The 23,726-nt window shown below is 40.4% G+C and overlaps 2 protein-coding genes across 5 annotated transcripts in view; one reads left to right on the forward strand and one right to left on the reverse strand.

Moving 5' to 3' along the window:
• Positions 1 to 4,407, forward strand: part of SHTN1 (shootin 1) — a 55,767-nt gene extending 51,360 nt beyond the window's left edge. For both annotated transcript variants that reach the window (XM_063163129.1, XM_063163131.1), the window contains exon 17: positions 2,881 to 4,407. In XM_063163129.1, the coding sequence (XP_063019199.1) occupies positions 2,881 to 3,091 (211 nt within the window). In that variant the 3' untranslated portion in view covers positions 3,092 to 4,407. The remainder of the gene's footprint in view (positions 1 to 2,880) is intronic.
• Positions 4,408 to 4,598: 191 nt separating this feature from the next.
• ENO4 (enolase 4) lies at positions 4,599 to 23,726 on the reverse strand. 3 transcript variants are annotated; one of them, XM_063163134.1, is made up of 15 exons: positions 23,592 to 23,721; positions 22,438 to 22,538; positions 22,238 to 22,338; positions 20,856 to 21,046; positions 19,885 to 20,036; positions 17,467 to 17,630; positions 17,135 to 17,266; positions 15,673 to 15,738; positions 14,778 to 14,825; positions 12,765 to 12,932; positions 11,418 to 11,543; positions 9,032 to 9,227; positions 7,990 to 8,057; positions 7,348 to 7,465; positions 4,599 to 5,546 (listed from the first exon to the last, which is right to left on the reverse strand). In XM_063163134.1, exons 4-15 carry the CDS (start codon positions 21,026 to 21,028, stop codon positions 5,461 to 5,463), a joined length of 1,497 nt encoding a protein of 498 aa, XP_063019204.1. In that variant the 5' UTR covers positions 21,029 to 21,046; positions 22,238 to 22,338; positions 22,438 to 22,538; positions 23,592 to 23,721; the 3' UTR covers positions 4,599 to 5,460. The 3 variants fall into 3 exon arrangements, with proteins under 3 accessions (XP_063019204.1, XP_063019202.1, XP_063019203.1); XM_063163132.1 differs by lacking the exon at positions 22,438 to 22,538 and having other exon boundaries at positions 22,238 to 22,366; positions 23,592 to 23,726; XM_063163133.1 differs by lacking the exons at positions 15,673 to 15,738; positions 22,438 to 22,538 and having other exon boundaries at positions 22,238 to 22,366; positions 23,592 to 23,726.

Consider the following 23,726-nt stretch of genomic DNA (forward strand, 5'->3'; position numbering starts at 1 on the left):
CAAAGTGAAATAAAAATGAACTTGGCATTTATGGCTTTGACCATTTTTATAGTGTTGGGCAATCAGCTTTTCAAAAGTAGCACTTTTTAAAATAACCCTCTTCTGGTAACACTGCTTTAAAAAGTTTAATTTGCTGTAACATTCAAAATACCCCGCCTTGTATTTTTCTGGAATGATTGACAACTTTTGCATAAAATAAGCATTATTTTCCTTTTGAAATCACTAGCTTCTGATGATAATCAAATGAGTCTGAAACTGTATCTATTAGTGCCAATTTCTGCATTAATTAACTTATACCAAAATTCTAATGTTAGAGACAATTCTTGTAATTAAAGCTTGAACATGGATTTCATTTGTTCTATCCAGTGCTGCAGCAGCAAGCTGAGTAAATTCTTTCTGAAATGGAAAGTGCAGCAACTGTTGTTTCTGTGGTTATTTTTTGTTTTTAACCTGTTCATTTACCCTCTCCCCGTCACATGGGAGCTGGTGCAGTCCCCACCCAGTGTTCTGATTTTTGAGTGGGGTGACCTTTTCCTTCTTTGTCATTTTCTTTAGGACAAAGACTGTCACAATAAAGGGCAGTTCATGGCAGATGGATCCTGTAGCTAAATTTCTTTCCCTGGCCCCGAGTTGATTCTACCTTTTCCTCTCAAGGGTGTTACCTTACCAGAATGGAAAACTGTTCCTTAAAAATAAACATGAAAATTTAGAGGAAAAAAGACAAGCCTACAGTGCATGTGGGACCTTGCAGCTTGGAGGATTTCAGCACCTGCCCAGTTTGGGCTCTGTGGGTGTGGATGGTGTAAGGCTGAGCCTAAGGATGGGCCAGCGCAATGTGGCTGCCATCCCTGAGCCTGCCCAGCTCCCTGCCCACAGGCACTGGGCTGGGGGCTCTGGGGGATCAGAATCTGGGGGATCAGCTTCTGGGGGGCTCAGGCTCTGGAAGGCTCAGGCTTTGGGGGATCTGGTTCTGGGGGGCTCAGGCTATGGGGGAACTGGCTCTGGAAGACTCAGGGTCTGGGGGCTCAGGCTCTGCAATGCCCAGACCCTAGGGGCTCAGGGGCTCAGGCTCTGCAATGCCCAGGCTTTGGGGGCTCAGGCTCTGCAATGCCCAGGCTTTGGGACTCAGGCTCTGCAATGCTCAGGCTCAGGGGCTCAGGCTCTGCAATGCCCAGGCTTTGGGGGCTCAGGCTTTGGGGGCTCAGACTCTGCAGTGCCCAGGCTTTGGGGGCTCAGGGGCTCAGACTCTGCAATGCTCAGGCTTTGGGGCTCAGGCTCTGCAATGCCCAGGCTTTGGGGGCTCAGGGGCTCAGACTCTGCAATGCTCAGGCTTTGGGGGCTCAGGCTCTGCAATGCCCAGGCTTTGGGGGCTCAGGGGCTCAGACTCTGCAATGCCCAGGCTTTGGGGGCTCAGGCTCTGCAATGCCCAGGCTTTGGGGGCTCAGGCTCTGCAATGCCCAGGCTTTGGGGGCTCAGGCTCTGCAATGCTCAGGCTTTGGGGCTCAGACTCTGCAGTGCCCAGGCTTTGGGGGCTCAGGCTCTGCAATGCTCAGGCTCAGGGGCTCAGGCTCTGCAATGCTCAGGCTTTGGGACTCAGGCTCTGCAATGCTCAGGCTCAGGGGCTCAGGCTCTGCAATGCTCAGGCTTTGGGACTCAGGCTCTGCAATGCTCAGGCTTTGGGGGCTCAGGCTCTGCAATGCTCAGGCTTTGGGGGCTCAGGCTCTGCAATGCTCAGGCTTTGGGGCTCAGACTCTGCAGTGCCCAGGCTTTGGGGGCTCAGGGGCTCAGACTCTGCAATGCTCAGGCTTTGGGACTCAGGCTCTGCAATGCTCAGGCTCAGGGGCTCAGACTCTGCAATGCTCAGGCTTTGGGGCTCAGGCTCTGCAATGCTCAGGCTTTGGGGGCTCAGGGGCTCAGGCTCTGCAATGCTCAGGCTTTGGGGCTCAGACTCTGCAGTGCCCAGGCTTTGGGGGCTCAGGCTCTGCAATGCTCAGACTTTGGGGCTCAGGCTCTGGAAGGCTCAGGCTTTGGGGCTCAGGCTCTGCAGTGCTCAGGCTTTGGGGGCTCAGGGGCTCAGGCTCTGCAATGCAGGGTGCAGGAGGCACAGCCTGTGCTCTCAGGCTCTCTGTCTGCCCACCCAGCAGGGTTAAGGTGGCAGTGGGAACACCCCAGTCTGCCACTTGTTCAGGCTGAGAATTCCCAGTGTTTGCCATGTTCTCTGCTGGTGCATTCCAGCTAATCTAAGGATTTGCCTGCATGTTTTCAACATCAGTACAAAGCTTCTGAATACACACAAGTGCTTTCAGTGTTTATAGGCTGATGCCAGCTTTGACAAATAACCCAGGTGTCTCTGACCTTTCCTTCCTCCCTGCTCAGAGGCTTTTTATCCCCACGAATCCCTGCTCTGCAAACAATGGTGGTGTAACCCCATTTCTGCAGCACAGAGCGTGGGTCAGACGCCCTTGACAGTTCAGCAAAGCCAGTGGGTGAATTTCCAGAAATGCTCAGTGCTTGCTCCCAGTGAGACCAGCAGCAGCCAAGGGAACATCTGGTTACTCTGTGCCTCAGTCATGCAGTGCAGCCCCCAGGCAGGTGGCTCTGGGCTAAAGGTGTGCAGAAACCATTTTTCAGTGCCTTGTGAGTTCATTTTTCATCTTCCATGCCTGGCTTAACAAATGATTCAGGAGAGGGAATGTGACTGTTGCATTTTGTGCACTGCTATCTGTACATAACAGCTGTTAAATCTATAAATCTATTATTAGCTTAGCAGACCTGTCTTGGTTGTATGTGCTACTAATAGAAATGCTTTTCTGTGTTTTTATGCTTTTCTGCATATGTGAACTGTCATTTGTATTTATATATTTATTCTTTTTCTTCTAGATCAACTAGTCACACAGAATTGACAAGAAAAGCTTCTAGCAGTGAAAAAGAGACAGAATCCGTGGTAGTTTTAGATCCTGTGTCCACCAGTGGGGATCAAGTGTCTGAAAATGCCCTGAACCAGAACAAAGTGAAAGAGGAAAAAAGCAAGCCACTGCATAAAGAAACTAACGTTGGGAAAATGAAAGAAACAGATAGTTCTAGCTGTTAATTGTTACTCTGCAAGGCTGTACCTTTTGGGAATCATTATCTGGACATGTGAATTGCTTAGGTGTGTTACTAGGGGCCACGGTCTGTACTCCAGACAGAAATAATACAGATTGAAATGGTCTTTTGTATGCAGCTTTTGTTACATGCACTGAAGTGTTAAATAACTGTGTGTCACTCAAAATCCCTTTCCCGTTTTAATTTTGCAGGTATGGTTATTAATTTCTTAGATTGTGTCAGTTACCTTTAAAAATGGATTTGAAGAGGCTTTTTAAACTCTTCTTTTATTGAGAAGATGCCTTGTTGAAGGTCTGTTCCAAAGCTTGTCAGAAGCCCCTTGCATCCCTCTTGAGCTGGACAGGTTTGGGTTAGACCCTGGAAGTGATTACACCCTCATCAGCTTCAGTATGGGGGTGTTACTGATTATTAATAAAAATGTGTTTAGATGCATTGCTCTAAAGATACCCACTTAAACCAAGATCTTGTTGGTACCCTGCCTGCTGTCCCCACACAGGCAGGAAATGAAAAGCACAAGCACAACCCTTCTGTCTCAGATTGCCAGGGGACAGAGACTGAAATGCAGAGGCAGTGCAGCATCTCACTGTGGTACCAGGATTTCTGGCAGTGATAACCAGAGTCAGGGCTTTGTGGGCTGGGACTGGTGCTCTCAGTTGGGTTAAAAGCTTTGCAAAGAAAGACTTGTTCCTGAGTTTTGTTTCAATGTTACACAGCAGCTTTTGGAACTGCTGCAGCTGGAGTCTGTTTTTACTGCTGCACAAAAATAACTTGCCTTAGGCTCCAGTGGGTATGGGCTGCATTTGGGATTCATTCTAGGACTGAAAGTTATTGGGAATCATCAACATTCTGAGAACTCCCAGCTGAAAGCTCACAGTGCTCACAAATGAGCCCTTGCTTTGAACCTGGCACACACTGGTGGCATTAATTTCTTTATTAGGTGACACTTCAGGTGTCTGTATTTGATAACACAAATCCCAGTTTCCCTCAGCCCTTATTTCTATGGCAAGGGTGAGATAGGAACATCATTGATTTGCTCCACTGCCAATTCACATTCCATTGTGGTCTCTTTAAATTCAGCACAGGATCTCATTCTTTTATAATGAACAAATGGAATCAGGGATTTACCTAAAGATTGGTGTAACTGAAATTGGGTGGGCACGTACTTGAATGCACTTGGATTCTTTTTTATTTAATTATTTGAAACAGTGATAGTATTGAAAGGATGAATGTTCTGAGTTTGTTGGTTTGGCTCTGCATGCAACTGTCTGGTGCTTTTCCTAAAAATAAAATGATAGTAATGAGTGTGGTGGTTTCACATCTATTTTGGTGGTTTTTGCATGTTTGCTACGAAAATCTTGGACTTGATCTAATGACTGAATTACATACAGTTCATAAACTTGCAGGAATTTGTCTCTCACTGATATTTTCATTTCTTGGGGGCAGTTGGTTCTGGTTGTTAATTTTTTACTTAGTTGTCTGTTACATTGAACTTAAAATGCAAAATTTCATATATGTATTTTTTCCTCAAATTATTGCTACTGTATTATATGTTCAGATTTTCAAATTATGCAAAACCCAGAAGTTTTTCAAGAAGCATTTCTTTTACTTAAACTGTTTTGTTACCTAGAACATAAATTATTTCTTTAACTTTTCATTGTTCCTTATTAAAAAGACTCCTGACAAGTTTCCCAGACCTTGTGGAATTGACTTGTTACTCACTGCTGCCAACTGGAGCAGGCTTCCTACTGATGCCAGTCCCAGCTCTGTGCCCAGCATTTGGGGTTTGCACTTGTCTTGAGGGCTACAAGGGGAGCAAAATCTTCTTTGCAGGCTGGATCTCAGAGCAGCACTGAGGGGGTGGGGAGGATGGAGCAGCAGAACACTCAAGGCCTTTGTTTTTTTGTAAAATGTGGTGTTCTGTTTGTGTTTGGCGTTTTTTTACTGTTTGTCAACAGCTTGCTCTTTGTATGGAGGGAGATTCTGATTTTCTCAAAACAAACATTTCGTTTTGGACTTAACACAGCAGTATTTGTTTTGTCAATTTGTAAACGTAGCACAGAATTTTGTGGTATTTTCAGTGACTATAGTCACTGCTCAGTTAATTTAGTTTCAGCTGAAGGCAATGGTCCCTGGGAAAAGAGAAGCCAGTATTTGAAATATTTTAGAGATATCTGGCTGAACTGCTCAAAAATAAATGGATTTAGGAATAGTTAATATGTAAGTTTCTTAGCAAATGTTTTTTCTTAGAAATTTATCCCAAAGTTGGTGTTGACAGCCTAGGTTAGTGTGCTGTTCTCTGGGAGCTGAGCAGGCAGGCTGTGAATCTGCAGGGCTGGCTGAGAGCTGTGGAGGCAACTAAACCTTCTTTGGGGCAGGAAGCACATCAGGAAGTTGTGCTGGCTTTTCTTCAGCAAAATCAACAAATTCAAGTTTTGGTTTACCTGAAATAGAAGAAAAAGAAAAAGGCAGCTCATGTTTGCTGTAATGGGGTTTCTTGTAATGTTCTTTTGGAAATGCCACGTGATGCTTACAAGACTGGACACACTTTAGAAGTCTGGTCCTTCCTTAGAAAGGAAGAACAGTTTGATGACAGGACCAGGCCATGGTGCACTGCATCCTGAGCTGGGATATTCACTGCATTCCTGTCCTCACTGATCTCTCACCTTGCTGCCTTCTGTTTTCCCCCTGCACTGCTGCTCCTGCCCCGTTCCCACCAGCTGAGTGCTCACACAGCCCTGTCCCAGTGCTGATCCCATCACTGGCAGCTCGGCCAGCAGCAGTGCAGCTCCCTGCTTTTCCCAGCCCTGGGATCCTTCCCCAGCCCGGCCCGGTGTCCCTGCAGGAGGGGCAGTGCAGGGAGGGAGGGGACGCCAGGCCATGGCAGAGCCGGGCTCGATGCTCTGAGCCCCGAGCAGGCTCCTCACAGCCCCTGGTGTCACCCAGAGTCCCCTCGCAGCCGCCGGAGTGCCCTGCCTGCGCTCTCCTGGGCATTCCCACCCCGCAAATGAGGAGCTTGGGATGCAGCTCAGACCTGCTCCACTCCTGCCCTGCTGTTGATTTCGCTGCTGGATCTTATTTCTGCCAAGTGATTAACGGTGTCGGGGATTGCTGCTGCTTCATTTCACCAGATATAGGTCTAAATGTTTGTCAGACTCGAGAGCCTTTGCTTAGACTATACTATTTGAGGAGGCAATATATTAATACTGCTGATGCAGTTAAAATTCATAGTTCTAGAATTATCTATCTTATCTTTGAAAAGTGCATTCTGTGAAACTATCAGCAAAAAAAATAATTTCTATGTTTCTGTTTTTTACAATGGTTATTTATGAGCAAGGGGGAGCTTTGAAAAAACTCACCATATTCTCAATTAAAAAAAAAATTAAAACTTTTTGTTCTATAGCGTGCATGTCACGTGCTGCTACCCTATGTGTAGAACACTGGAAATTATTACAAACAAGAGGGTAAAATGACTTAATTCTGCTTCGTGTTTCCTTTTCTTAGGCATAATACAATTCCTGCAAACCCTTTCCTTCCATTCTTCCTCTCCTTGTCTCTCTGCCTCCCCTTTAGACTGCATGTCTTTATTCTGGCTTGATTGATACCTGAGCAAGTGGAGAAGTGGCTCTAATGAACTGCTAAGCATTTAACAGTGCCTTGGTACAGTGTAAAAAGAAGATGCAGATCCTGAAACAGGCAGGCAGATGCATACAAGTGGCTAAGGCTGAATGTGCATCGTCAACTTGGGGTTTTCTTGGGTTTTATTTGAGGCTTACCCACGCAATTGTAGCTTTCCAAACACATTTTGCTGGAAATGTAACATACAAAAGAGGGTTGTGAAATGAAGTTTTGTTAGCAATATATGTTTCGGGTTCGAGGGAGGTGGGGTATTTGGCCTAAAATTCCATTTTGGCAGCTTTTCGACACATTATATGCACGGTTTTTTGTTTTGTTCCTTTTTGCACCGTGGGCTTCAAGACTCCAACCAATTAATTCTGGGGGAAAAAAAGCTTAATGTAGGCTACTCCTCAAGAAGGGGTCTATTTTAACATTCAGTAAACAGATAATCCATTAGGACAACAATATACATTGTGGCAAGTGCTATCCTAGGCTTTTTTTGTCAGCCCTTATTTATAGCCTTTTGATTCCGCTTCCCTCCTGCGGTGCAGTTTCAATCATTCTCCCTCCAATCTTTGTGCCCGTATTCATGGCAGGCTGAAAACAAAGTAAGAAAGAAGCTCGTACGCAGCGCTCCATTCGCGGCCAGTTCCTCCTCTATAGCCAGCAGCCGGTTGTATTTGGCCACCCTTTCTCCGCGGGACAGACCTCCCAACTTGAGGAACCTGGCACCCAGGCCCACAGCCTGCAACGAGAAAATCCTCACTCGGCCAAGTGAAGTCATTCCCAAAAATTAAACACCGTGTCCTGAGCCTAACTGAACACCCTCCTCTCTCCGCTGAGAAAAACGGGGAAATAAAACCTCCCCGTGAAAGATCTGCCCGATGCAAACAGTAATTTTAGCTGGCATATGAAGGGAAATTTTATGTGCAAAAGATTAAATATAGCAGTGTTAAGGATATTTGCTTAAAGTGTTGTTACTACGCTGGAATGTTGTAAGTAACTCAGTTTTTTATAAACTAATGCAAGCAAATGGATCATACACACTTTTGAATATACTCCCTGCTTTGGCAAATTTCCTGTGTGCTCTCTTTACACTCAAAAGAATAACCATTCTCTGTGGGGAAAAAAAACCCCCAACCCCCTAGAAAAAGCCCATTTTGTAAAATGTTTCTTTCTCAAGCACAAAAAGGCTTTCTCCTTAAAAAATAGTGCATGTTAAAAGCAGTATTTTTGCAATTCTGCAATTGAACAGCTTTCAGTACTTACCAGATCCACGAGGCTCTCATCTGAAGATTCTCTATCTGGACTTCCTAATATGGAAATATGTCTTTGACCTGTATATAACAGGAGGGAACACCTTCATTAGAGTATATTTTATATATTTGACACAGAAATTGTTTGGACTTCTTTTTTTTTTTTTTTTTTTTTTTTTTTTACCCTTGGGCTATGCAAGCTTAAACAGGAGTAAACCCCACCTGACAAAAATGTAAACTGCATTGCTATATTTGCTCCTTGCTACATTAACATTCTGTTTTATTTTCAGATGGATAAGAGAACATTTAACATCCTGTCCTGATCTCTGCCTCTCACTGATCTGTCTGATCAGGCTGTGCTATTTATTTTAAATGTGTTCCTCACTGTAATAATTATTTTTCTTCTATTCAAAAAAGACTTTACCATCCTGACTGAATGGAATCTTTTAGTTGCTATTTACTCACTTTGATACAGCAATTCTGGGTGTTTTTAAGGAACAAGAAAAAAACTAAACTATATTAAATTTGTCCATCTATTCCTTAGGTAAAAATGAATAAAGGAAATCTGATACAAAGAGAAATCTTACATATGAAGCTGCACAGTTTCTTAATACTTACCACAACGGCTCAATAATATGTAGTCAATAATCTACCTAAATGCAATTTTAAACAGTTTTCACGTGTCTGAATTTTAAAATTATTAATGCTAAAATTATTCAAAATTTAGATGAACTGACCACATCTCTCTTATTTTCTTTAATTCTGATATCTAACTGCATGACACTTAGCTGCAGTGTCAAAGGGCACCCACGTTCAAAACATTCACAGTGTATTAACTGGCAATAGCTGAAGCCTTTACTGCTGTTTTAAGACCCTTGACAGCAATTTTTGAATCAAAATTTGATTCAGTTTTGATTCAAAAATTTGATTTCAGTTTGTTCTGACAAGTGCCTTCTAAATTAGAATTTATTAATTAGAATAATTAAATAAAAACACGTAATATTTACAGGTGTGGCTTGCAGGGTTTGGTTTCAGCCTTTCCCCCCTCTACTCACCATCCAGAATTCCAGTCAGTTCTATGAGGTCTGACACCGTGGTCTGGTTAATGTATTTCAGGACAACACCACTGCACATTGCTATGTTTATGTTTTGGTCAGTTTTGAGTTTGGAAATTTGTGTGGCAGCATCCTCAGCAATCAGGAAGCATTTGGAACCAAGGGCACGACAGATGCTACTCCACTGTTCCCTGTCCTGCACAAACAAATTGAGCAAACAACTGCAGTTTAAAAAACTAAACTGAATGGAAAGTCTAAAAATCAAATAATAATCTGGGTTTAATCCTAAATATGCCCTTCATATAAACATACTACATTTTATACTGTATTTTAAATCTTCTGCCTAAGAAAAACATACCACTTGGATTTTCCTTGAGTTTTAAGATTTTGCTAGAAAACATAAATTTTAATCTGAAATTAATCAACACTATATGCACAAAATACAGCTAAAATATTTAAATTAAATGTAGGGGTCTGCTATTTTGATTTCCCTACTGAAATGTATTTCATTTTGATGGAACATAAAATAATTTTTTATTGTTTTATTCAAATGACTCATTTTTGTGTTATATTTCAAGTGTCACAGTTGTTTGAACGTAAAATAATGGACAGGAGACATAGACTCAATGGCAGGACCCATAGGGAACAGAGGAATACAATGCTCTCTTTTCTAGCAAAGCTCCATTTTTCAGGGTCTTTGTTTCTTTATTTTAATGCATTGTCCACATGCCAAATAAAGGACAAGGATATGTAAAGAATTTGAAAGAAGAAATTTACGAATTAATTTGCTTGCTTTGTATGCACAGAATGCAAAGTTCTCACATTAGAAACATCTCTATTTCATAATTCTGCCATTCTTGGTCTGTGGATCAGTTTTTTGTACTTATGTACTTGCAATCAACATCAGATGCCATTCCTGCATGGATTTCAAGCCTGTGCATAAGAGAAAATGAAGTTTTTGACACCTGAACAAATGTTTTAAATTTTAACACCAAAGTGGTCTGGTGTCTGGCAATGAATTATTGAATTGGTACCAGAGCTAATCCTGAAGGATCTGATTATCAGGGGCAAAGATGTGGCATGGGTAAACCTTGGAGATTTGGGAGGAGGAGGAGGAGCAGAGGCATTTCCCTTAACTCTGGACTCTGCTCCCAACTGCCCTTCACTGTGTGCTGTAATTCTCCTGCTGATTCTCATCTTGCACAGATTTTCCTTCCTAAGAATTCTCAAGGAAGTTTGCAGCCCTGGCAGGAGTGGGGAGTGACCTGGTGTTTTGGAATGTGATAATTCAGAGAGTCAGACTGAAACAACACAGGGAGGCAAGGCTAACCAGAGTGAGGTAATACCAAACACAGTTATTCAAAAAATGAACTTTTAAAGTTCCAGTTGAGGATAAAATCAGATGTATTTTGCAGGAAATCAGTTTTAGAATTATTGATTCAGGCACTGGACAGATTCACAGAGTCAACATCACTTTGCTTCTCCCTTCAATCACAGTCTTTGTGTTTTGTTCATGAAAATGAACTCCCTATATTTATTTTTAAGACGATAAAGTGAAATTTGACACCAACAGCAAATTTTGTATTAAGCTGGGCAACTGCAGAATCTCAGTCTACAATTGTAGGTTCTGCAGCAATTAAGTTTTTATTCTTTTTTTAACACATGGAAATTTAACCTCATGTATAAATGTGAATATTTTAAGTTACACAATCTCTTTTATCCATCTACAGCTTGATAACATTCTTAATATTATTGTGCTTCATTGTTGTACTTGATTGGCCACATTAATTAACTCCTCTAACTTTGATAACAGAGGTGTCTTACTCCCACCTGAAAAATTCTGCTGAGCAATGCTGCCAGTGACAGGACTTTGGTTATAAATATCCATCACAAAGAACTGCAGCAATAACATATTCTGGTGAATTTTTGGCTGAATGTACAATAACATTCAAATGTTTGCTTCTCCAGCTTAATATAACATTGCATTACACATCAATTTTTTGTAATACACTTGAATTTTACAATTTCACCTTATAATTTGAATAGTGTACATAAAGAGGAAAATGTAATCAAAATAACAGTGGTTTAGCAAGTAGAATCAGATTTAAAAAGCAAATTCTTGTAATTCTTTAAGGTATAGGTACTGACTGTATTCTGTCAGGATTTTCCATCAGAAATTATGTAAAAAGTATTGAAAAATTTGGATATTGCTAATAAAATATATTCAAATAAATTGTTAGATGCATTTTCCAGGAATATTTTTGTGCTTAAAAACTTGAAAATCAGAAGCTTTGTATTTTACATGTTTTGTAAAAATGAGAAAAGGTTAGTGATATGCATTGAACAGTACCACCAGTTTTTAAAGGGCCGCACTATGGTATCTTACCTCTTTTCTTACGGGATCTATTAATGCAGTAATAAAAGGAAAATTCTTAATCATTTCCACATACATGGCAACCATTTCATCAGGACTTTTGAATGTTCCAGTGAGTACTTCGTATTTCCCTCTATCCTAGAGAGCAAAGTAAAGAGCATGAAAGATGAGGAGTTGGGACCCTGAACAGCAGAGTGCCCCCATCTCTGTGGAGGCAGGGGCTGTGTGTGCTTCAGGCAGGAGGCATTCACTCCTCTGCCTCACCCTGTGCCTGAGCTGCCAGCACATTGTCACACAAAGCTCTGCCTCAAGTGACACCGTGGGCTCCAGCGGGCCCATGCCAAAGGCTCTGAACAATGCCAAAGGAAGAGGGATCTGTTTCAGCATTTTCTAGGCAACACTGCCAGTCTGACACAATTGCAGTATGAACCTGGCAATATCTGACGTTTTTGTTGAATCTCGTGTGAAAAAAAAAAATCTCATTTTTCGCTTAAAAAAAAAAAAAAAGGGATTTTTTTTCTCCTCATTTTGATGAAGAAAATATTGCTGGGGCAAGGAGTGCACTCTCAGTGCCCAAAAACAAGATAGTGCCTTTCCCTGCTTCTTTCCCCTTCCAAAAAAAAAAATAGACTAATTTAAAACCAGTCTCATCATTCTGGGAAGCACAAACTGCAGCCTGGGAGGAATTTTAAGGGCAGCCTGTAAAACTGTGCCAGGATATCCACTGCTCTAGTGGCTTTGACAGTTCAATAGCAGAAAGTTACAGAATTACTGGTAATTCAATGGTTAAGATTTTGCACATTCTGGTAGAGGATACAAATATAACAGCCAGGTGATATCTTTTGCTTTCACAAAAGATATTGGTAATGGAAGCTTTGGCACTACAGAACACCCCAACACACAAAAGCTTATAAGGTACTAAATGGAATTGGAAGTTTCTTTTTCTGCTTGGAAAAAAATCTGATTGATCTTGGAATAAGGGGCAAGAACTGTAAGACTTTATCAGGAGATAAACAGATTTTGTCAAATAAAAACATAAAAAACTGATATTAAAACATTAATGTTGATAAGATGGGCACTAATGTGTGTATAAACGCACCATAGTAAAAATACAAGCAAATGTTAGGACAGTTTGAAGCAAACAAGAGATGTAGCTTAATATAATGGAAAAACAAGCAGATTCAGACAGAATTTATACTTGCAGAGATAATTCTTTCTGTTTGCTTGATTACTAGCTTTAAAAAAGGGAGTTAAGCGCTTGTAGGTGAGTTTGCAACAGAATAATAATAATAATAATGATGTTAACAAAGCTACATTTATTTTAAAACCCAAGAAAATTGAAATTGAAAAATAACTTACATAATCCATTAATTCATGAGCAGCACAATTTATTGCTAAGTACAGGTCTGTTCCCAGCTCCAGACCTAAACTGTTGCAAGCTGCTTGCAGTTGGAGTAGCAGTTGTTCCAGACTATCATATCCTGTTATCAGGCAGCCTAAGTGTGAAAATCTTTTTAAGGGTCCTGGCTGAAAGCAGAACAAAAATAATCATTTTATTTACACACATAGCTATTATACATATTTATGGGCTTTTTTTCATGGTCATTTCAGTCTGCATTTAGTCATCAAATTATAGATTTGTTCTCACAAATCTCCTTAGTGGCTTTAAGGACAATTCTCTAGGAAAGAGGGATTATCAAGTGCTAATGAGTAGAGGGCAACAGTCCTTGAAATATTTCTACTCATGCAGATCTCAGTCTTGCATGGCTAGCACTGGTTTAAAAAATTATATTAAAGGCACTCTTAACAACCACTGGGTTGCCATAAATGCTCTGGTGCTGTGGACCAACTCTTTTCCAAAAACAACATATCCTCCACTTTTAAATAGCTTTTACTCATTAATCCTCAACTACAACATTGATATTGACTCTGGAGAGTGCTCAGGAAACCTCAAGAATCTCCCAAGAGTTCTAGAAGGAACAAATTTCATAGAAGGGAAATACCTCCAGCCCAGCTGCACACACTTGTCTGCTTCAGGGACAGTATTGCTGCACATCAGCCACATTTGCAAGTATTGAGCAAATATTTCATGTATTTCCCTCTGTTGTCAGCTTTTCTGTAGTTTTCCAAAGATTGATTTTTAACTTTAAAGTCTGGGGAATTTTAGATTATAAAGATGCAGCAATAGACAGCAAAAGATGCCTCAGTTTTCCTGCACTTCAGATGGAGGTTAAATCTGCAGTTTCATGTGGTTTTCAAGATGCCCATATGCTGTGCCTTGTTACATTCTATTAAAAGCATTGTTTATCTGTATAAAAACATTTTTCTCTGTCTAGTTTTCACTCCCTTAACCTAAACAAGTTCTTCTTCACTGCCTAGTTTGTAATTTCTCCTTTTTTCCCCTCACAAAAAAGTTCAAACTAACATGGTGCCTTTATCAGCTTTAAATTCAGTTTCACTACTGTCTCCTTTAGTTTTCTCCTACTGAAATGAATGGAATTTTTTTCAGAGAATCTAATGCATTGTTTCCTTGTGTATATCTTACAGAAATATTCTACTTTATGATTGCTGTACATATTGTGGTACTGATATGGAAACTACCCTCCAGGAAAACACTGGCCAGCACTTCATGATGAGGAGTTTTTTTGTTGTTTTAGCAACAATAAAATAGGAAAGCTTTTGTTGATCCTTCCTTTTTAAATTCACAACAGTAATGCCTCTCACCTGATAATATTTAATCATCTCAGAATGAAGAGCAAAACCTGCATGGCATTTCCATCCCACTGTTTGGAAAACTCATCAACAAACTACCAGTTTTGAAGGGACAAAAAAGATAATTTGAGCCATATAAAATAATGTCCTGTGGACTATTGTGAGTGCTGCCCTTTAGCTACTGGTTTGTATCTTTATTTTTATTTACATTATAGATGTTTACATTATCTATAACCTCAGACTGGACTGGGCACTGAATGCAGCAGGATAAGGAGGGGAGTGATGCTCCCAGGGTTGGGAAACAGCACAATCCACAAATCTTACAGGTAACAGCTTTATGGTCTACACAATCAAAAGTTCTCTGCTGGTGCCACAGGCCTGCAAAATGCTCATCTGGATAAATTACCAGGATTTCTATCTGAGAAAAATTATCAGATTCCAGAAGTTTCTCCCTATTTCCTCTACTGCCCTCAAAGGGAAGGTATAGTCAGAAGAATTTAAATTTTAATGTAAAATATGAGCATTTGGAATATTTAAGTCTTGCCTTGACCTTTCCAAAATGGTGATGTAGATTAATGCTTCCTTTCTAAAGAACATTTTAAATTCCCTGCTGCTGTTAATACCTTGTTGAAGGCTTAGAGATAAAATCTTTTTTCTTACCTGAGCTTTGTGCCCTCTTCCTCTCCTGCTCTCTGCTCGTGAAGCAGGCTGTTGGGAGTGAAAGAAGATAAAATCAATTCCATGGAAAAATACAAAGAAAAAGGAAAGGAAAGGAAAGGAAAGGAAAGGAAAGGAAAGGAAAGGAAAGGAAAGGAAAGGAAAGGAAAGGAAAGGAAAGGAAAGGAAAGGAAAGGAAAGGAAAGGAAAGGAAAGGAAAGGAAAGGAAAGGAAAGGAAAGGAAAGGAAAGGAAAGGAAAGGAAAGGAAAGGAAAGGAAAGGAAAGGAAAGGAAAGGAAAAAGGACAGGAATTGACTGAATTTTGGTCATAAGAGACCAAATATTTCAGTTAGGAAATAGCTTTATTCAATAGTTTAATAGTTTTATTTTGCAGTGGTTACTAATTTAAAATATTTATTTCTAGGTGGACATCTGTCCAACCATCATTCGTTTTTCAAGACTTTCTCACCCAGTCCATCAAAAATGAGAATCTAGACTCTGTACTTGGAGAAACACAACATTGCTTTCCAAAAAGCACATGCACACACTGAGTCTGATTTGCTGCTACAGTAGTAGTACCTGGAATAAAATATGTTCTGTGTGAGAGGTGTAGCAAGATCAGAATATATATTGTATATGCCCTCTGATACCACTCACTCCCAGTATATTTCTTCAGATAAACAGAAAGCCTTAAGCTTAGAACAATGATTTGTTCTAAATTTTAACTGAGTATCATCAAATGGGCAGTGTTTTATTCATCTGTGAGAGAAAAACATCCTCTGTTCTGTGTCACAGGTCTGTAACAGGCTAAGTGTTCCATGAGGATGTTTGAAAGGACAAGGGTAGTAAAAGATCAAATGAAGTACATCTCACTGTAAGAACACATTTTTTATTGTACCGTTTTGCCTGGAGACTCTATCTTTCTTGTAATTTCTTTCTGAATTTCCAGAACTATTTCTATGCCCTGAAATGAAACAAGAGTAATCTTCAAAAGAAAGTTATATTAATTCATTTTAGCAGCTTAAATCAGAAGAGACAACACTCATTCTAAATGAAAATTTTAATATAAAGTCTTCAAGAAAGGTCAGACCATTACAGACTCCTTATCACAATCTCTCCATCCACAAAATGCAGCCATGTCCAACGATAAAGGGTTAGCAGCAGTGGAATGAGCAGGAATATTTGATTATGGGATGTCAAGGAAAGCACTCTCCTCCCCAGAAGCAGCCCTTCAGATATCTAACAAGTAAAAAACATCTGGGTGTGCATTTCTATCTGAGAAGTGGGAAGGTGATAATCCCTGTTCCCAATTGTGACTCTGCCTGAGACTGCCTAAACTCTGACAAGAACTGAGTGCATTTACCTTCAGAATACTCCCAAGGAGCAGGAAAAAAAATATCACTGTCTGGACTTTAAACACTCCAATTAAATTAATTCATTGTTTTTAACGCAAGGCTCTTTTTCCTCTTTCAGCTGAGCTAGTAAATGCTGAGTGTGAACTTTGTAAAGGACATTTCAGATTTTCTCAAACAGTGCCAGCACAGGAATACTGAAGGGGGCAGAAGTCAGTCACAGCTGGCACCAACACAGGGCAAACAGCTTGGAGCTCTGCAGTGCAGCAAACACCTTCCTGCTCTGCCACGGGCACTGGGAGCCATCCTGCCTTTGAATGGGGCACAATCAGGGACCTTGTTATCAGCTCTGGGGGACAATCCAGAAAAGTCAAAGGAAAAGCAAAAAGAAAGAGAATCGAGCTCAGCTATTTGTTCAGGTCAGCAGCACACAAAGTAGAAATCACAGCCCTAATGGAGGCATCTTGTGCAGATACATTGCTTAATGCAACACATGGCTAAACAAAAAGAGAGAGGGCTGATCCCATCTGTCTCACCCATCCTTCTTGCTCTTCGTATTCCCTTCTAGTGTCACAATTTCGTTTTAAAGCAACTTATTCCCAAATATTTCCTGCTTTCCTGTGAATTTGTTATGGGTTTTGTTGTTTTGTATGCTATATCAAACAACTGGTAATATTTATAATCCACTAATGCAAAATCTATTATTGTGTAACACAATTCCTTGACATCTTCTTCAATGCACTGATTTTCTCCTCTATACAAGCATCCATTTTTAACTCAAATCTTAATGGTTCTTCTTTTAAATCATCTTTTTACTTAATTTAATATTATTAGTGTTAGAATTCTGCACTAACATCTGTGCAGAAGGCCAAAACTTTGGCCTTCTAAGCTAAGAAAAAATGAAAATTATCATTTGTAAGGACTATATTGAAAAGACCTATATATTTATGTACATATGTAGTTAGTATGATGTCTATAGAATACACTTTTAAAAAAAGGAAACAGTACCTGATGGAGTAATAACTCAACTGGTGGTATAAGCATAACTTCTTTGACTAACTTCAGTTTTGTAGGTGAATTTTTTTCACAGTACAACACAGTAACCATTGGGAGTGGTAAAGTAATTTCTTTAGGTGTCTCCTGTAATTGGGAGTGCCAGGTGAAAATAAAAATGTAAAAATCAGAATAATTTCTTACACATTTGAGTTATGGTACAGGATTCAAACATGGGCAATGGTGTTAAGGGCGTATTCTATGAGGCAGATTTAATAACACTGTCACAACTGCAATAATTATGATAACTGGGATGAAATAAAGCAGATGACCAAAGCCCCATGTACCTTGTGTTTCAGCAGTGCAGTGTACAAGTACAGTGGGACACGGCTGATGGTGGCCCCAGCCCTGGCTATGGCAAGTGATGTTCCCCCAATGGCCAAGCTGCCACACAGCACTGGCTCAGCAGGCTCTGCAGGTGGGATGGGAGTGTCTTCTGACACCTTCTTTCCTGCAACACAGACAAGAGTAGCTAAACATTTTCATGGTGCTAAATATATGCTTGTGGATCAGAGTTACTGTCGGTCTCTCGGCTGTTTAGGTGGCCTGGAAAGGCCCGAGGTGGCCTTGGACAGCCCGCGCTTCAAAGGACGAGGAGAGGCTCCAGATCTTTTCTCGGTCTCGGTGTTTATTAATTGTTTATCTAAAAGATTTTCTCTCGGCCCGACAGAGGTCTGCACAGCAGCCAGCCATGAGCACACTGAGAGCCCCCGGGGCGGTCACCTATCTTTATACTTGAAGTTACATATACAATATTTATCATTTCTCCCCAATACCTTTTACCCTTATTAACCAGTGCACTTTTAGTAATGACCAATCCCAAAGTGCCAACATCACCGCAGAAGATGGAGGCCAAGAAGAAGAAGAAGAAGGACAGGACACGCCCCAATTCCTCCATCTTACTTCTTTAGACCCCCCTGTACAGAAATCCTAAACCCTGTGTTTTACACTCTAATTAACTTATCCCTTCACCATTCACCCAGTGAAATCCCCCCATCCTCATACAGGTGTCGTCTCCTGTGTAGGATCAAAGTCCAGCCACCAGACACTTCTGGCAACGTTCCAGGACTCCCGAGCCCCCCAAGGGTGTTCTCGGCCACTCTGCACATCAGTCCTGAGGTGCTGAGATCCCACAAGTTATGTGAGTAAATATTCACTGTGTACTCAATGCACTAAAGAACAATAATTTATTTTTTAAAAACTTAATTTTGTCAGCTGTTTTATATGGAATGACCTTACAAATAAGAAGAGTACCTGCCCTCACTCTGGTTTCTAATGCATTTCAAGTCTGTTTCTTTTGGAGACCTTTCAGCCACTGAAATATGTATTTTTATTTATCTGTGTTTGAATCTAATAACATTATATCGTTTTTCAGGTTCCTTTCAAAAGTATTGTTTTCAATCTTCTTTATTGTGTTCCTTAAATGCTCAGATTTTGCATTAAAATTTCAGATTACATTATAACCTGATTGGGAGTACTTGATTTCATCTAGTAATGACTGTGAGAAAAAATTCAGGCCTATTACAATTGGAATTCCCAAAGAGAAAACAGGTATTTTAAATATTACACTCTAAATTTTCAGAAGAATTTATTTCCTTTTCAGATACAATAACTTTGTTCAAAATGCTTTAAACCAAGCAGTTTCCACTACCATATTGATTGCCTACACTGCTTACATGAACACTTAGAGGGAGCACCTTCTGAAGCTGAAATAAGTGATGATTCCTAAGAATCACCTCATTGGGAACTGTTTGATATTGGCTCCAAATAGTCATGCACTGAGTCTGACAATAATATTACAGTCAATGCCACAATTAGTGAAAACACAAAATAGATGTATCAGCAGGAGCTTGACTCAAATATCAAATACACCATGATGATATCTGGATGGACCTGACAACTGCAGAAGTTAAATCTCAGGTGAAAGGTGAACTTACTGTGCACACATCCAATATGAAGTGTAAAATACCTCCCCATACGAAGTAGGAGGTTTTTTACTGACAGTATATGATACTTGCAAGTAAACTGATAAGAAATAATAATTTGCCAAATTTTTCTGCCCTTCCAACAAATGACAACAACCCTTTTTTGTCTGAGTTTAATGTATAGATGGAGATAACATGTGGTGGTTTTTTTCTTTGCGTTGTTTCATTTTGGCTGTCTACTTTTACCTTGTTTTTCTAGTCTCACATAATTTTTTCCTTTTTCTTCTAGTAGGATGTTTGCTTACTTCCTTTTACTCTATACTACCCTTCATTCCTGTCTCACCCTTTTCTTTCTCTTTCGCTTTTCTCTGTATTTCCTCCTTTTCTCAGTGTTAGAAGGAAACTTTCCTTCCTCTTTCAATTGTTTTCAGCTTCTATCTTAATTCTATTTCCTTTTTACTACTCAGTTCTGTGATTTCCTTTTCTTTCCTTATCATTTTCATTCTTCATTTGCATCCTCCTCCATTCTTATTCCTCACTCTGAAGAATAATAACCTCCTGTCTAAACCAACAGTAAAACAAAGGCAGAAACTGTTCAACCAATGCATGTGAATGATGAGGAAACTGTATTTTCCCCTCCCTCATTTTGCTGCAGAAACTGCTGTGATCAAAAAGGTCAGGAGAGAGTAACCAAACCCTCTGAACATGAGACAGGGTGTCTTTTAGGACCTTTTTCAATATCTGTATTGCAGAAAATATTAAAATTAAATAAAGTACAACCTGATTTTCGTCCCTTTTTTTGCTTAGGCGTCGCGCCTGAATGGCCTGAAGCAGGGGAAGTAGTGACTTTTCCTGATTCTTCTTCCTCTCTCATTTCTTTTTCTTGCCTTTCAATTTCCTTTCTTTCTTCTACCTTCTCTTCAAAATACTCCCTGAGGGAGGATGCATAAAAATTACTGGGTCAAAATTTTGTTAGACATGTGACATGTGGACAGATGTGATGCAGGGTGAAGAACATGCTAGGAGGAAAAGTGCTTGTATTTGAGCTACTGCCATAGATTCCTTGTGGGAAGCTGGAGAAGTCCATAAATTTATTATATCATTCTTTTTTGGTAGTCATCTGCAGCACTGATTAAACAAAAAAAGGACCACAATGATTGCAAACCATAGGACAAGCTTTGTAAATCACTGTGGTTTGAAAGTCAGCTCTGAGCAGAGTGAGCATGAAGGATTTATTTCCTTTGCATGGGTAGGAACAGATCCTGTCATGACTTCATGACATCCATCAGCCTGGCCTAGGTTAAGACAGTGAGGTGAAATGAATTTCAATTACATGCATGAAGTGAAATCTTCACCCAAGGGTCACAGAAAGCCAATTCAGGCAAACTGAGTATGTGAGATACATAAAGTAGTGTAAACAATGCATTAAAATCTTATTTTGACTCATTTTCCAACTGAGTCCTTATTCCCTTAATCAAGGTTTTCCCAAATGCACATGGAAGGCAATTAGGTCTGCTTGCTACAGCCTGTGTTCAGTCTTGCAACCCAAACCAGCATGCTTTTTATATAATAATTATGAAAAGCAGGCAATAATGTAGTGAAATGGGTCTGAGACAGACCTTATATCCCAAAAATATTTTTTAAAAAGTAGAAAACATTGAATATTCTACATGTCTTTCACTGCACTATAAATTAATGGTGAATATTTCAAATATTCAAATGCAATAATTTTCATAATATGCAAGACCTACCCAAGGATCTTATCAGCTTGACACTGGTCAGTAGGGTCCAAGTCCCTTAACATTGTGTTCAGTGAGTCACAGACCCATTCCACAGCAGTATAAACAGACTCATTTCTTTCTCTCTCATCAGCTTCAATTGTTTCAGGTAAAGCATTTTCTGGTATTTGAGAATGAGTAGCCATTACACTGGAACAAATCCTCTGGAAAAAAAAAAAAAACAAAAAACAAAAACAAACCCACCAAAACAATGTAAAAGGGTTAAAACACTATTTAATTTCTATCTTGGAATGTCCTTTGAAATGCTAAGAGGTATCTCCTTACCAACTCTACAAGTACATATCTCCAAATATATTTCCTCCACTTGTCTTTTCTCATCCAGCACCTTCTTTTTAGACTTTGGTAATTGCAGACATTACTCAAGCTTTTTGACCTAAAACTATAACTACATAGGCAAAACCCCTCTTGACAGATCTGCCCTATGCTATCAGAATAGAATGAAGTTATTTTAAGGACCACACAGTCATTAGGACACCTTTTATTGCATTTGTTGGTAGCCTGTTGTACCATGATTCATCAGCATTAATGCCATCCCTCATGATCAATTACTTTTTTCCTACTTAGATAATTCAAACCTCTCTTTCTGTTCTGATGAACAACAAATGATATTAAGAAAATTCACTTAAAGGAAGACATAATTTACAAATTTCCCACAGTTGCCTGCATTAACAGTATTAACTTTATATCCTGTGAATATCTATGAGGTTACATGTAATTCAAGAATTAAGTGAACCAGAGTTCAGCTGAGGGAAAGTAGAAATAATTACTCCACAATAGCTAGAGCTGCAAAGATATAGTTTGAATATTTCAGGTTGGGGAAGAGATGAGCCATCAATTCTGCACTGCAGGTGCTAAATGGGTAAGTTTGACTTTACTGTCACCCACATCAACCTATTAGCTCAATGTAAAAGAAGAGCCTCTATCCATACTGTTTTTCAGCTGTACTGTATTTTTCTGAAAGTGTCACACAAAGAGAAATATAAAGATCTGAAAATTAAAGGAAAAGGTGAAATGAAAGTGAATGTATAAGGTTAGTAGATGTGTAAGGAAAACCTACATGATCATTAAGATAGAAAAAAAATTAATATACAGAGATACACTATCGGGTCCCACTCACAAAATATTGTCTAATTCCTGAAAAATAAAGCTTTCATAGCTGCTGCCACTGTCTAACTTTTTATTACACCTTTTTCTCCAAGTTACAACACTCAACTAGGATTTATGTCTTGTCATAAAGATGGAAAATAAAACATACATTGGGATGTGAGAAGAATAGTAACTTTCTCAGATACTGTCCTAGTAAAATAAATAAAACAAGAAGAAACAGCTCATACCTTCTCATAGTTCTTAACTGTACAATATATTTCCACTTCTAACGTTGGCTCACCAACTCCATCAATAACTTTTCTTCCAACTAATTTGCATATTACTGGAGCTTTTGAAAATTTAGAAAAGTAGTTAGCCTTAAATGAAAGAGAAAGAACTCAATTAAAAGTGTATTTCCAAGCAAAGAGGCTTTTAGTCCATGAAATACCTTAGAATCAAATCCACCACTAAACAAATCCATTGCAGGTCTCTTCCAACCCAGCATATTCTATTATTCCATGATTTATATGTTCCAGCAAGCTTTGAGCCCTGTGAGAAAGTGAAAACCATGACTTCTGATAGGCAGAGTCCTCATTCTTCTTCCAACATGGTCTTTATTGGGCCTGATGAAATATCATAACTCAATACATCTGGGTGTGAGTTCGTAGTTAATAAACACTAATGTTGGTTTAGAAAAAGGATTGCATTTATACCTCTAATATTTACTACATACTTCCTTACTAGTTTAGTTTCATTATTTAATCCAGTATTGGAGAGGCACCAAACCATGGGTTATCAAGTGGGAAAAGTATGAAGTAGGGCTACGAAGAAGAGGAACATGCCAACTTCCAAGCAAAGCAAGGAAAGATGTTACCAGTTCCAGTCCCTTCCACTGATGATGTCAAAACACTTGGAGATGGGAACCAGTGTAAGATGGAATGAAATATTTCCATCCCACAGCCACTCTCCCATCAAAGACCATACTAGAAAACTTTCTTTTTCAAGAGCTGCTCACTATTCTAGTATTGGTGATTTCAGTATCGCCACTAATTGAAGTTTCATTATGACTATTGTCAACAGTATTTTGTCAAGTGGGAACAGATAAAATTGGTCTGATTCTTGACCCTTCCATGGGGGCCCATTTGCCCTTCACCAAATGCAGTGTGAACAGCACCCAGACTCCTGCCACCGCTGGCCCGGGAGCCATCCCTGCTGAGCAGCAGCTTTGCTAGGGACAAACATTAGTCCATCTGTGGACTATTTTGTTCTTGTGTCCAGACAAGAATCCCGGCTGCTGCGGACATGCACAGCACCCAGCTGCCACGGGCCTCAAACACAGAACCATGGCAATGCTTGCCCGGGCCAGGGGACAAACCACCAGAGAGACGCCGAGCCCCTCGCTGCACGCCCTGGCTGAGGGCAAGGGCCGGGAGGGGGCACGGGCACGGCAAAGGCACGGGCACGGCAAAGGCACGGGCACGGCAAAGGGACGGGCACAGCAAAGGCACGGGCACCGCAAAGGGACGGGCACGGCGGGCACCCACACGGCCCCTCCGAGAGGCCGCCTCGCTCCCGCCCCGCTGCTTCCCCGCCCCGCGCTACCAGCTCCCCGTAGAGATCCTGGGGGGGCAGCGGGAACAGGGCGTTCAGCACTTCCTCCATCCGCTCCGGCACCCGGAGCCCTCGGTAATACTCGGCCGCCTCCTGCCGCAGCCGCCGCCGCTCGTCCGCCTCCAT

Source organism: Melospiza melodia, chromosome 9, assembly GCF_035770615.1.
Source record: "Melospiza melodia melodia isolate bMelMel2 chromosome 9, bMelMel2.pri, whole genome shotgun sequence".
NCBI lineage: Eukaryota > Metazoa > Chordata > Aves > Passeriformes > Passerellidae > Melospiza > Melospiza melodia.

Excerpts from the sequence above, each read along its gene's own strand:
- ENO4 (XM_063163132.1), bottom strand. The coding sequence starts at position 23,726 with ATGGAGGCGGACGAGCGGCGGCGGCTGCGGCAGGAGGCGGCCGAGTAT. Across the intron at positions 14,826-15,672 it reads TAGAGTCTCCAGGCAAAACG|CCTGCTTCACGAGCAGAGAG; the intron begins GTACAATAAAAA and ends CACTCCCAACAG. Across the intron at positions 9,228-11,417 it reads TAGATCCCGTAAGAAAAGAG|GACAGGGAACAGTGGAGTAG; the intron begins GTAAGATACCAT and ends TTGTTTGTGCAG.